Source organism: Cornus florida, unplaced genomic scaffold, assembly GCF_030987335.1.
Source record: "Cornus florida cultivar Cherokee Brave unplaced genomic scaffold, ASM3098733v1 CherokeeBrave_3.0.0_Hap2_Chr09, whole genome shotgun sequence".
Classification (NCBI taxonomy): Eukaryota; Viridiplantae; Streptophyta; class Magnoliopsida; order Cornales; family Cornaceae; genus Cornus; species Cornus florida.
Window position 1 is genome coordinate 81,449,409 of NW_026775579.1, and position 14,076 is coordinate 81,463,484.

The 14,076-nt window shown below is 34.0% G+C and overlaps 2 protein-coding genes across 2 annotated transcripts; both read right to left on the reverse strand.

Annotated features, from left to right (window-relative positions):
- Positions 1-1,798: 1,798 nt before the first annotated feature.
- Positions 1,799-8,457, reverse strand: LOC132274626 (calcium-dependent protein kinase 11-like). The gene is made up of 7 exons (XM_059775949.1): positions 6,954-8,457; positions 5,249-5,392; positions 4,965-5,117; positions 4,713-4,828; positions 3,506-3,673; positions 3,166-3,390; positions 1,799-2,670 (listed from the first exon to the last, which is right to left on the reverse strand). Exons 1-7 carry the CDS (start codon positions 7,498-7,500, stop codon positions 2,395-2,397), a joined length of 1,629 nt encoding a protein of 542 aa, XP_059631932.1. The 5' UTR covers positions 7,501-8,457; the 3' UTR covers positions 1,799-2,394.
- A 1,248-nt stretch (positions 8,458-9,705) lies between these two features.
- Positions 9,706-13,535, reverse strand: LOC132274627 (subtilisin-like protease SBT3.11). Its single transcript, XM_059775950.1, has 3 exons — positions 13,223-13,535; positions 13,025-13,122; positions 9,706-10,194 (listed from the first exon to the last, which is right to left on the reverse strand). Exons 1-3 carry the CDS (start codon positions 13,420-13,422, stop codon positions 10,118-10,120), a joined length of 375 nt encoding a protein of 124 aa, XP_059631933.1. The 5' UTR covers positions 13,423-13,535; the 3' UTR covers positions 9,706-10,117.
- Positions 13,536-14,076: the final 541 nt, after the last annotated feature.

Genomic DNA, 14,076 nt, shown 5'->3' on the forward strand with positions numbered 1-14,076 from the left:
AATATATACTACGTATATATTATACAAATGAGACAAGTTTATTTATATTTGAAACTTGTTACACTAACTCAATAATTAATTAAATAAGAAAAAAAAAAAAAAAACACAACACCCAATAATTAAATTATGCATCATTTAATCAAATTTAATCGTATTATGTTAAATTCAAATAAAAAGTGAAATAAATATAAATAAATTATATATTAATATTGATTAATGACTTTTTAAATCGGAGTTAAAATACAACTCAAAAACACTTTTCAACCAATCAATCAATCAAATTTGGCCCGTCTAGCAAGGTAGTAGCTTTGAGAGTAATGACACCCCCAGACTCTTAGAATTTACTTGAAATATGAGATACAATAATACAATATAGAAAGAAAATATAATATTGAGAATCAAAGTTTAGACTTGGCTCTAGGCGATTAACCCAACTAATTTAAAGGAGGTTTTTGTATCTATTACTCTCTTGGTTCAAAATTAAATTTGTGAGTCACGATTTTTAAAATTTATTTTTTATTAATTCATATCTTAATTTTTATTTATGTATTAATATATAATTAATGGGGACCAATAATCACAAGACCATATAATAAAAAATTTCTATAATATATACTTTCCATTATATCACCAAATCGCTATTATTAAGTTATTGGATCTAGTGGGACGGGGCTCATTTTGTAGTGATACAGTACTTCGGGCTATACACATGTATAAGTGTATAGCACAATTGCTTGAAGTTTAAAAATATATATATATATATATATATATATATATATATATCATTTTTCAACACACATAATCGCGTTAAGATTGAAATAAGAAATAAAAGCACTTGGCTTTGTAAATGAATGTTTATTCATTTTATATTTCTAGAAACATTATAAGTCAATTTATATTAACTATAAAAAATTCAAAAAAAATAATATTTATAAATTGAAAAAAGGAAGAAAGAAAGAAAATAATCCATTCCAAACAGTTACTTTCTTAAGAAATAATTACTTAAAAATTATTAGAGAATTCAGTCATTCCATACAAGTAGGTACGATGCCCCCTTATGATATTGTCCGCCTTGGGCCTGAACCCGCACAGTTTTGTTCTTGGGCTTCACCCCAAAAGGCCTCATACCAATTGAAGATGACACACTTACATATAAGCACTTCACCTTTCTTCTACCCAGGCGATGTGGGACTGTGTACCCGTAGCTCGCCAATGTGGTAGTCTATCAGTACCTCTCGCACCCGCTCACGACACACCTGCCCACAAGGTCATCATAATCCACTCTCCTTGGAGACCCAACGTCCCCGTCAGCACACTTCTGACTAGGTCAGGCTCTAATACCATTTGGGCATTGTGCCCCCAAACTTGAAATCCTGCAATTAGACAGGATGTGAAATGTTCTTAATTTTTATTTTTTTATTTTGAAAATTTTTGTTAAGGTCTTTTGTGAATTTTGAAATTATAAGTATAAAAATGCAAACAATATAAAATTCCAGTTCATTGGGCCACCTTCCACTTGTACGTGAATAAAATGCAGACCTCCACTACTTTACATTTAGAGAGAGCCTTCATTACTTACATTGAGAATGCCACTTTAAATATTAAGATTTTTTAAAAGAATATGTAATTAATGCATTGTCTTTCTTTAAAATTACCAAATTGCATAGTATAACCTCCTTGTAATTAGACGAGATGTGATTTTAATATGTTATTGATTGATGCACATTTTTATCACCAACAGTAGTGAGACTCAAAGATAAACTTTCAAAAAATAGCTTTCTCACAATTTAGAAACATGTCTTCACAATCAAAAGTTCTTTTATAACAGTCATCAGCAATGGAACTCTTCCATGTATATATATCTTTGACTCAATTTGTTCCCTTTCCCATGTTATTATATACACAAATCATTTGTAAACACCCAGAAAATACACTCCACCAGAAACAGTGCATTCAACAAGACAACGATAAATCTGCTGCACGAGATTAGAATTGCAGAGCAGAGGTAATGGCAGCTGTGCGAAAAAAACACATGGGTTACACGGCATCAGTTAACCACGCTGAAGAGCTCGGGGCAACGAAGGGATTGGTGTTCATGAAGGGACATTGGAATCACAGCATCGTCTTTGAGGGAGATTTGCAAAGGTTGCAGCAAAGCACTTCAAGCTGCAACTGAAAGGCCTGTTTAGAAAATGCTAACTTAAAGGTTAAATGCTTTGCAACTTGTAGTTTCTCCCAACAGAGTGGCCAATGAAGGACAATCAACAACAGGGTATAACAAAAATTATGGAATTAATTCGTATTTATAAAACCATACCATCTAGCTCTATAAAAGCGTATTATATATTAGCTAGTGAAATGAACCAAAGCAAAGAGTCACTAGTACTTGAAGATTTAACCAGTGGATTCCTTCTGCGAAACATCCTCACTGGTTTCCTTCTGTGAAACATCCTCACTGGTTTCCGTGGTTTCCTTCTGTGAAACATCCTCACTGGTTTCCTTCTGTGAAGCATCCCCTGACGACGCCAATAGTTGATTTACCAAACTGTCGTTTCCTTGAAGTGCATCGGCCAAGTTAAAGTTCAAATTGCCTCTCATGGTTCTGCTGCCAACCGACGCATCACCCTTCCTCATCATTGTTGCAAATTCTCCATAATCTATACGTCCATCCTGTGAATTGGTGTAACAAAGTGCCACAGTTAGCATCAAACATTTCCTCCAGTAAAGACATGTTCTTTTCTGATTCACTGTCACATTTTTTTGGAAAATTGAAGGTAAAAGTGATTAAATTTTAGGTTATTCATCAGCAATTCAAATGGTACACTTAAATACCTAAAATCACATTAGGAGAGAGAGAGAGAGAGCAACCAGAAAACCGATACCGACTATACCTAAAATCAAATGGACTGAACAGTGGAATTACCATTCTAATTTAGAGAACCCACTTAAAAAAATTGATATCGTATAAGCAATTGTTCTCTTTAACACACCTTGCAAATGGTAAATTCATAAACTAAAACTACAACACCGTTAAACTTATAAGGCCATTCAAAATAAAATGAAGAACATGTTTATGCTGAAATAATGAGACATTGCCAAATTGAAAAGTTGTAAAGTCAAATGAACTACAAATGCTCAAAGTATGACATAATCAGAGAGACTCACATTATTTTGATCAATTTCGCTGATCATTTCATCCAGATGAACATCTCCTAGACCAAAGTCTTTGCAAGCCTGTTGAAGCTCATCAATGGTTATGTAACCACTACCGTCCTTGTCAAAGAAAGAGAAGGCTGCAATCAAATTCTCCTCTCTTTCCATCTTATTCATGTGCAAGGTAGCAGCAAGAAATTCACCATAGTCGATTGTCCCACTGTTGTCAATATCAGCCTACCAAAGTTCGCCACTAAGTTTATCCAACTGTCTTGTTATAATAAAAAAACTGAAAGTCGAAATGAGAAAATCATTTTAAATGAAAAAAATTGTGTTAAGATATTATATTTACCGCACTCATAAGAGCCTTGATCTCAGGTTCCATCACTTGAGAGCCGACTCTTTTCAAACCCTCTTTCAGTTCATCAAATGTTATTGTCCCGCTGTTGTCTGTGTCAATCATCCTGAACAACTGTTTTAAACCACCAATTTCTTCTTCTGAAAGTCTTTCAGCTATGACCTGCAAAAGGTAATTTCAGTTAAAGAAATCAATGATCCGTTTACATGGATTTAACACAATCATTATTAAAAAAAAAATTTAGAACCTAAACCAAATGAAAATGGAGGCCGGCTCAAGAACAGAATGTGCCAAGTTCAAGTCCACTAGCAACCCAATGAACATGGTTAGTGGGTGATGGTGTGCATCTCAAATCAATATGGGTTTAGGTGAACACCACCACCACGACAACACACACACACAAATCTAATACTGTTAGTGTAGACAGATATTGATACATGTCACTAAGCATAATTTTTGTGGAAAAAGGCAGTCCAATCAAGAAATTGCTTGTGAATTCCATAATGATGGCACAACTTATATTACTACTACTAGTACCATGCACAAGACTATCAATAGTAATTCAAATACCTTTTTCGACATCCTAAATAGTTATGAGCTTTAAATATGATTCGTATATAAAACCTTTTAGCTATGTCAGGCTCCAAATTGAGTACTTCACGTTCTAGATAATATATGATCAGCTTGATCTTATGAATCTGAATGCAAGCAGATGCAAGTTTACTATCACTTTTCGCAAATTACAGGAACAATGTGAAGCATGCAAAAGTGCATGGGATAATATGGACATGAGTTACCGATGAGAACAACAATATGACAAATTCTTAAAAAATAGGATATGATACACTGAGAGCACAACAATATATATGTTTAGATATATCTTGTATTTATGTGGATATGGATAAAAAAAATTAAAAATGCATATGATTTATGTATAAATATAAAATAACAATTGTTTGTAAAGTTATATATATTGTGACTAACATTTCTTTATAAAAAATTATTACAAACAAGCTTAAAGTTATGTTCATGGTCATAAAATTTGTACTAAATTAGAAACGACATCCAAGGAGTATTGGTATCCGATACTTTGTAGCTGGAAGCTTTAGCGACAACAAAGTCATAATAGCTATTATTCTATGCTTGTGAAGATTCATTTGCAAGATAAATTAAAACGGGGAACCTATTAACAAAAGCATACCCGCAATGCCATTTTCTTAAGTTTGTTCATTGCTGAGAACTGCTTCAGCCGTGACAAAACTGCAGGATCCAGGGGTTTGTCAGGGGCAAGTTTGTCGTCCACGATCCATGGGTGACCTGGTATAAAAGCAGAATCAACTGTCATGAATAATAATGATATACAAGAGCTTTAACGAAGAAAGGACAAAGAAGCCCTTTCTACCATAACAAGTTCAAAAAAGTTATTTTTTGCTATAGTAAACAAATGACTCACATAGGACTTCGTGTGCAGTTATTCTTTTCTTCGGGTTCCTGTCAAGCATCTTTTGAACTAAATCTTTTCCACTTTCAGAAATGTGAGGCCATGGATCAGATTCAAAATCTAACTTGCCTTCTAAAATCTGTCTGAAGATGCCTGAGTCAGTTTCTGCCAGTCAAAAAGAAAGAAACAAATGAATTATCAGTCTAAGAGTAACATGAAGAAAAATAATTTTGTTTTGTCAGTAATACAACTGCAGCTCCAGAGAGTTGTATATTTCAGCTCATCCAGAAGGCTACCTGCCCAAAAAGGTGGAACCCCAGATAATAATATGTATAGGATAACACCAGCACTCCATACATCTACTTCAGGCCCATAAAATTTATGCAACACTTCAGGTGCAACATAATAGGGACTTCCAACCACATCAGAGAGATATTGCCCTGGAAAGAAAGGAAAAAGTTACCAACAATTCATATTTGATGAAATACCGTGCAAGAATATAGGAAGAAAAATGGCAGACATGAAAGTAGATTGCAGCTCATTTTTCAGTAATTACATGGAAGTCATAAAACACTGAAACTGAACTTCTAAAAGCTATTTATATGAATTGGGGCTCTCTTGCATGCATATGAATCATATGATAAATTAGAAACTTGAGAATAGTTTATGTAAATAAATGTATATTGCATGCTCTGGCATTGTGAGGAAACAAGTTATAATGCCTTTTAACATGATGTTATTATTCCAGGCTTCTGCATGTTACATGTAAACCCAGGCATTGTCACATAACACATTAGCCTCCTACTTTAATGACATTAGCCAAGAAGTAGGCAAGGAACATATTTGACATAATGATGCAGGAACACCTCCATAACTGCACATCCTAAGCAACAAGTTTCATGGAAGTATGATGCTAGATAAACTCATCAGTCTGAAGTTTATGGTCAGAAGCACTTGCTGCTTAAATGAAGAAGAAGATTTTATGACTTAGACTTCACATCAAAAGCTAGCCTGCAATAGCTTGATGCTTCATGGATGATGGAGTCAAAATACATACCACAGCTGAACCAATTTAACTAAGAAGAAGGAAATATTTTACTTTATAATTGATTTTTGAATTCTATATGGAAGCCTTGTTTCACCTACTGGTTTCTCGTAGGTAGTTCTAACTTGTTCAACAAGGTCTATGACATACCTCTTAACATGAACCTGGTCTCCTTTAATTTGCAATTAAAAACGAGTTGGAACAATTTTTGATACTTATGGAAAATCAAGATACCTCTTAAATCACTAATGAAAAGAATGGAAACAGAAGTTACTCCCTAATGATCAATAGGAGAGCAAAATGCTTTATCCTCATAAACAACAAACAGAAAACGACAATTCAAGAATATATATCTCAAAACCACAAAAACTTAAATAAAAAAAAAAAAAAAAGCAAAAGAACCCATCAGCCAATGGCCTCCTAATTAGAGTCATCTCATTTTGAATAAGAAAAACTGAAACCAACAATTTCATTCTAGGAACAAGCAGCAAAAATTAAAAAATCAATTACTGCCTTTGGAACAAGTAAACTACCAAACAATAAAACTCAACTTCAGAAAACAAAAATATTAATCTCACAATTTAAACCCAAAATTCCGTTCTGATAAACAACCCAAAAAATATAATTTAATTTCTCAAGACAACAAAAATGTCCAGTCTGAAAGAAACCCATCAACCAATAGGTTACTACTAATTATTTGGCGGCACCCAAAAAATTCATTCCAAACAATTAAATTAAGAAGGTGGATTATAGCCCAAGAACCAAAATGCCCATTCTAGATGATGAATAAAGAAATCTAACAAGATCCATCAACCAATATGCTGGTAATCGAATAGAAATACAAGAATCTTCAAACACACCAAAGCAAAACCAATAAATTGACAACGAACAATAAGAGAATGAAGAATATTTAATCATAAGAAATACAACAAAAGGAAGAGATCTCAAGAACGAACCAGGCTTGTAGAACACTGACAACCCGAAATCGGTGGCCTTAAGCTTAGCATCCTCATCAGGAGTATCAAACAAGAAATTCTCAGGCTTGAGATCTCTATGCATGACCCCAAGAGAGTGACAAGCCTCCACAACCCCAACAATGGTCTTGATCAACTGCGCGGCTTTTCGCTCCGTGTAATGACCCTTCTGGATAATTCTATCAAACAGTTCGCCTCCAGCACAGAGCTCCATCACAAGATGAACAAACACATTGTCTTCATAGGTCCCTTTGATTCTCACCACATTTGGGTGCTCGGACAAGTGGTGCATTATCTGAATCTCTTTCCAGACATCATCGTAGTCCTCGCGGCACAACAGCTTCCGTTTGGGGATCGATTTGCAGGCGTATTGGGCGCCTGTTGATTTCTCTTTGCAGAGATAGGTGGTGCCAAACTGGCCTTGGCCGAGCTTCTTGCCCAAGACGTAGTGGTCTCTGAGTCTTGGGGTTTGATAAGGAAGGACCGCCGTGGAGGACTTTGATGTCGCAATTGTGGTTGGCTTCTTCATGGGTGGTGTTGTTCTGGAGAGATTGAGATTGGAGATCTCTGTTTCTCTCTCTAGTTTCTTCTGGGTGTTATGAAGATTGGGATCTCGGTTTCTCTCTCTAAAAAGGATTATTTTGCTGTACAGAGGGTCGTCCGCAAAGCTTGGGTGAGTCAAATTGTGATCATAGAGATGGGTTGCAAAAATAGGAAGAAACTATTAAAACTATTGATTTTTTATAATTTGAGGATCGTGAGAACAGAGAATTATCCATTTTCTCTCTCTTCTTTCCTTTTCCTTTATAGTTCTATATATATATATATATATATATATAGATAGATAGATATAATATTCATAACTTCTAGTTCTTGAATTGGAACTTGGAAGGAGAGAGAAAAGTACCGGTTTCTGTTGTGTAGTTATATATTATTTGGCGGGGTTATTGCGGGGGCTTGACTTGTGTATATGGTGTCATAAATAATCAAGCCACGTGTGGTGGAGTGATTGGTGGAATTATGTTGACTGTGTTTTGGATTTCTATTTTTTTTGTTTTTTGCAGAGCACTATAAATGTGATGCCAATTTTGATTGGTCAACAAGAATTTAAGGATATACATATTTCTTTACATCACCAAATTGGGAAGACTGATCTTACAAGTCAATTTCACTTTGAAATAATTCTCTTGGTTTTTTATATATCTCAAAATTTGTTCCAACGTAATGGAGGGCTAAATAAAGAAACGGCGACTTTCATCCAATACACATAAATGCAATTGAATTCTATACTCAAATGTGTCCCACCAATGGACAATATTGTTCCGGGGGACACATTGTTCACTAAATATATATTTACATCATAATATATCTTATTATGGAGTATATATAGAGAGGGACATTGAGACATATTTACATAATAAGATGTACATATATATATAGAGGGACATATTTACATAATAAGATGTACATATATATATATAGAGAGAGAGACATAGATACATATTTACATAATAAGATGTATATATATAAATTCGTATTCATGGAGTATATACATAGAGAGACATAGGTGGATATGTAAAAGGAGAGATTGATAATTTTGTGAGGAGATAAATTAATAAATTTTTGGATGGTAAAATTAATAAATTACATATATAGAATATAATGAAATAATAGAAAAAAAAAATTTAAGGAAACATATATAATATACAGGGAAGGAGAAATTGCAGGGGACATTTTTACACATCTTCAAAAAAATATATACATATTATAGGAATATATATATATATATATATATATATATATATATAATAAGGGAAGGAAAATAAAAAATTAAGGTAGCATGTTTGTTAAAAATATATATATAATATATTTGTTAAGGAAAATTTCTGCCTGTTAAGAGCATCTACACGTGTGATGTGTAAATATATATATATATATATATATATATATATATTAACGTCAAATCTTTTTACACAACTACATCAGCATATTTCATCAACATCCTCTTTCTCATTCATTAACGAATCAACCCTTTATTAAGTAGAGTCCATGAAACTGGTTGGTCGTTATTGAAAATATATTTTTACATACACAAAATGTATAAAACAACCACTTGAGCTAAAAATAAATAATCTAAAATATTTATTAAATCTATTATGACACATCAAATTTACAAAAAAAAAAATATATATATATATATATATACACACACACACACAACCACTGGATGCTCTAATTATGAGGAAAAAGAAAAAAGGAAGGAAAAAATAGCATTAACACTAAAATGGTACCAACTCAAGTTGCGTTTGATTCATCAATGAACCGTTGAGAATCAAGAGAATAAAACTATCTTGTTAAATCCACCACTATCCAGTTTGAACCATTTTTGCAAAGTATTTTCTCATACTCGTGATCACACAGTACCAATGAACCATGTTCACACTACATCTCTTGCTCTACGAATTGAAGTAGGTGAAATGCTGGATAAGAAACACCCTGGAATTTCTTGTTATCTGTATCAGTAAAGCTGTATTTATAACCCTTGTTGACCTAAATTTATATTCACGGCCCTTTAAAGCTGGTCAAGTAGCAAATAGGCTTAGGAAATGTCGACATTGTCCCAACATCCTTGGGCTTAAAAAAAAAGACACCGTTGAAATGAATTTGTATTAGTTAGTATGAAATACAATCACAGTACCCACATTGAGAATTTCAAACCTGTGCTAAAATCTGATACCAGTGAACAAAACAGAATTCCCATAAATTCAACAGCTTAAAGCCAAAAAAATTCTCAAATTTCCGAAATATTGGACTTTAAAAATGCTCAGGATTCATCCCATGATCATGCAAATGAGGACGCATTTCAAGCTCTAATATTCTCATATATTCAACACATTATGACTGCAGTTGCAACTGGCTTATATCCTGCATAGTAGGTCGATATTACAGGCTAGAGTTACCGTATATAATGCAAATTGAAGGTGTCCAAATATTGTTTAGAGTCAACACTTTATTAAGTTGGCATGTGCAGTGCCATAAACACGAATATATAGTTGTTTATACGTTAGGAAAGAAACACCTTTCTTTCTTTCTCCTGGCCGAGCTATACAGGCCCAAGAGCTACTACTTCATGCTGACTTGAAGTTTCACACGTTCATCCTTCCATGTCCGGAATGCAGCTGGACAGTCCTGCTTGGGACAACCTGAAGAACTCCAGGTTGTTCTGCGAAAAAACGTATATTTCAGTTAGTTTTCCCTTTCCTTCCCTCTTATCCTGATATAAGTTACTCTGGGGATAAGAACATGCAAACCCATCTTCTGAGAATTATGCACATATAATGCTTCAAGAGAACCAAAACTATGGAAAAATGAGAGCCTCTGTAATAAATTTGACAAGAAATAAATTGTGCCCTTCACAATATATGTGTTGAATATAAATTTTTATTCTTTTTTTTTTTGTAAGTACATGTGCCAAGTACATTCATATGTAAAAAGACTACATCGCCTTTTATTTCACAAAAGAATATTGCTATTTTATTATAAAATTACAACTGAAGATACACAACTCGATTATTCATAGCTGAACCAGAGCTGAATTCACAAGAGATAATTCATATGAGGTTAGATTCGCATCAGATAAACATATTCTAACACCAACACTCTTCCTCAAATTTCACTGGGGACACAAACACAAGCGCGCGCACATATGCATATATACTTGACAAAATGGATGATTAGAATGGATGATTAGGTCCAAGCAGAAGAACTGATAACGGCAACAAATTACCTAGGAAGGGAATCTTAAAGATAGCGGCACAATAACCTATGAAGTCTATAATAGATGGGCACTATTTTCTTACATTCATATTTGTCACTATATAATCCATAAATCTTTGGGTTGCCACAATCCATTGGTTAGATTAGTTTTATATACCTAGTTGAATGCCTAAATTTGATTGTGGAAGACCATTCAGGGAGCAGCAGCAGATTCCAGATCATAATTCCTTCCCCATCCAACCTAGACTTCTAGCCCACTCTCCAACCAAAAACAAGAAGCACTTGTCTAATAGAGATTCATTTAGTGGTTGTATGAGTTCAGAATTCCTTAAAAATTAAGAAAGAAAGCAATTGTTACATATATTCTTCTCATGTTATTTCATATTTGAAATCCCCTTGGCTTATTTCTTAAATTACAAGTTAGTAAGAAGTTTACCTTTGGGCTTTTAATAACTTAACCATCATCATCATCATCATCATCCTTGCCTTAATCCTATATGAGGGGGGTTGGCCACATGAATTCACTTTCACCAATCTTTTCTATTACAGGCCATTCCCCATACTATGTTAACTTTTTAAAGTCATTTTTAATAACCTTGTCCCATATTATTTTTGGCCGCCCTCTCCATCTCACTTTCTATAACAAGAAGTCTTCCTCGCTTCACCGGCACGTCTCTAGGTCTCCGATAGATGCGTCCAGACCATCTCAATCTACTCTCTAATTTTCTCACAAATGAATGCTACACCTAATTTCTCTCTCTCTCATTAGGAACCTCATCTTTTCTAGTCACTCCACACATCCATCTTAACATTCTTACTTCCACTAGATGAAGGCATCCTTCTTGTCCATTTTTAGGGCCCAAAACTCATCCCATACAACATACATGGTCTAATAACCGTCCTATAAAAATTTTCTTTTAGCTTGTGTTATTATTTTATCACATGATATGCAATACTAGCTTACCTCCATTTTGTCCAACCCGCACCTATTCTACAAGTCATGTCATTATCAGTCTCTCCATCACCCTAGGTACCAAAATTGGTTACTTAGAGCAACCTTTTGGTTTCAAAGTTCTATCATTATATAATCAATGCCCGAATCTTTGTTAAATTTACATCCTTCTGATTTTAGTTCGATTAATTCCATCCTTCTGATTCTAAAACATTTCTCTATTTCTAGTTTTATTGTTAAGTTCCATTTAGGGGTATCCAAGAGCACGATATCATTGGCAAACATCATGCACCATGGAGTTTCCTACTTATGAAATAGATGGAAACCTTTTGTTTCACCATATTCCTTTCATTTTAAATTCTAATTAAGTATATGAAGGTTAAGGCTTCAAGTCCACATAGGATCAAAGTGAGTGGATGTTGTATTTTCCATGATCAAAAACAGAAAAAGATGATATAAACATATAGTGTAATTAAATGTATATGATGTGTCTATGTACAGGTACTTAACTTTTGGTCACGTTTCAAGCCAAGTCTGCCTGTCCTAAGATTCAAGATTTAGGGAGACCAAACAGTTATATATATGTACCTGACACATGTAGCCAAATCCATATGACATGACTTCGAAAACGAGCAGAATAAGTATTCAGGTATCACATCAATAGCATCTCCTTGAAGATACACTTATATTTTAGATACACTTATATTTTAGAAGGTACAAAAGAACAGAGGTGCAATTCCAGGAATTAGGAAAGAGAGTCTTTAATTATTCAACATACATTGAACACTAGCACAAACAGCCATTTAGAGAATCATGTGGTAAAGATACTCAACAACATATTATCCTAAATATTTGAGATCGACTCTAAAATGTAAAATATAAAATAAGGCAATGGGTGTTGGAAGGGGTGAACTGACTGCAAATCTAAACCATGTCATAATTTACAAGTACCCGGTGCCCTCGTACTTTGGTACTTTGAATCCGGCTCACGGATCTTTTCACCATTCAACCAATGAATCAATCCTACTTTTCACATATATAAATATCTCAAACATCTCAAACGAATCATTGCTTGGCAATGGTGAAAGATCGGCACTGTTTAGACAGGGCAAGTAATGAATTATGGCCAGTAATGGCCTATACACACCAAATATTAAAATGCAATATAAGTCAAAACCATTTAAATTGTGATGAAAATACAAATTTTAGATGAATTTAAGCGTGAATAGGATATATGCCCCAAAAATTCCAACCCAAATCATAAAATTGATGATAGAGGAAAGAAAATCACCACCAGTAAGAAAGAGAGAGAGAGAACCCTCACCTGAGATTTGGGAGACCTGCTCTGGAGTGAGTTTGGCGGAGAAGCCACTCGCAGCGTTCTTGTAGCTGTACAGCAATGCCCCCTTTGCCGCGTCCTCGCTAACACAATCAACAAACGTATTTCACAAAACAAATCAGAAAACAACAATTCATATATATATATATACACACACACATACACATAGAGAGAAATTAAAACCTGCCGAGGACGGAAGCTAGGGTTCGAATGTGGTAAGCTTCGGGTTCTTCGCTAACAGGCTTCTCAGTGTAAACGATGTGAACCGTTGCCGCGGAGGAGGAAGATGAATCTACAGCCTTGTCTGCCATTGTTACAGTAATCGAAGAAGACGATGCCCAAATCAACAACAGTGAAATCAACAATAAGATGCTCCTCTGCATTTCCGTCCTCTGCTTATGTATAATTTATATATAGATCTGAGCCCTCGATATATGTACGACTTGGGGAATATTTCTAAGTGTTTGGTTTGGTAACAATTTATTAAGACTTAAGGACGAAGTTTTGCAAGCTCGGTCTTATCTTATGTGTCTCGAGGTGTCCGCTTTTGTTTTGCAAGCTAGCTTGGCCTGCTTCGACACGTACTCTCTCTTCATAGCCACGTGTACAAGAAGTCTTACTTACGGATGACGAGGCTATGTAAGAAAAATGATACTTGTAAGGAATATTTCTCAGACTTAATTTTTCTGACCTAATTGATATGGCTTTGTCAAGTCATAATATTTAAAGGATAATTATTAAATTTCTCTTTTTTATTTTTTTTACTATCTTTTCTGCTATCATTTCCCATCTTCACTTTCAAGAATTCAATATTTCTCTTTTATTTTTTATTTTTTATTTTTTTTTTTCTCTTTCTCACACTATCGAATACCTTCATGTAATTACAAAAAAATATTTAATTAATTGTTAGTGACGATGTCTACTTAAAAAATTTCAATAAAATCAAATTCTATTACAGAAAATGAATGTAAATAAAGTTTAAAGTAGTTGTTGAGACTCTTTATATATTTTTTATGATAAAATTATCTTAATAAAAT

Coding starts and splice junctions, on each gene's coding strand:
- LOC132274627 (XM_059775950.1), bottom strand. CDS start 13,422: ATGCAGAGGAGCATCTTATTGTTGATTTCACTGTTGTTGATTTGGGCA. Junction 13,123..13,222: donor CTAGCTTCCGTCCTCGGCAG/GTTTTAATTTCT, acceptor TGATTGTGTTAG/CGAGGACGCGGCAAAGGGGG. Junction 10,195..13,024: donor GCAGGTCTCCCAAATCTCAG/GTGAGGGTTCTC, acceptor GTTTTTTCGCAG/AACAACCTGGAGTTCTTCAG.
- LOC132274626 (XM_059775949.1), bottom strand. CDS start 7,500: ATGAAGAAGCCAACCACAATTGCGACATCAAAGTCCTCCACGGCGGTC. Junction 5,118..5,248: donor GGTTCCACCTTTTTGGGCAG/GTAGCCTTCTGG, acceptor TTTGACTGGCAG/AAACTGACTCAGGCATCTTC. Junction 2,671..3,165: donor GCGAAATTGATCAAAATAAT/GTGAGTCTCTCT, acceptor ACCAATTCACAG/GATGGACGTATAGATTATGG.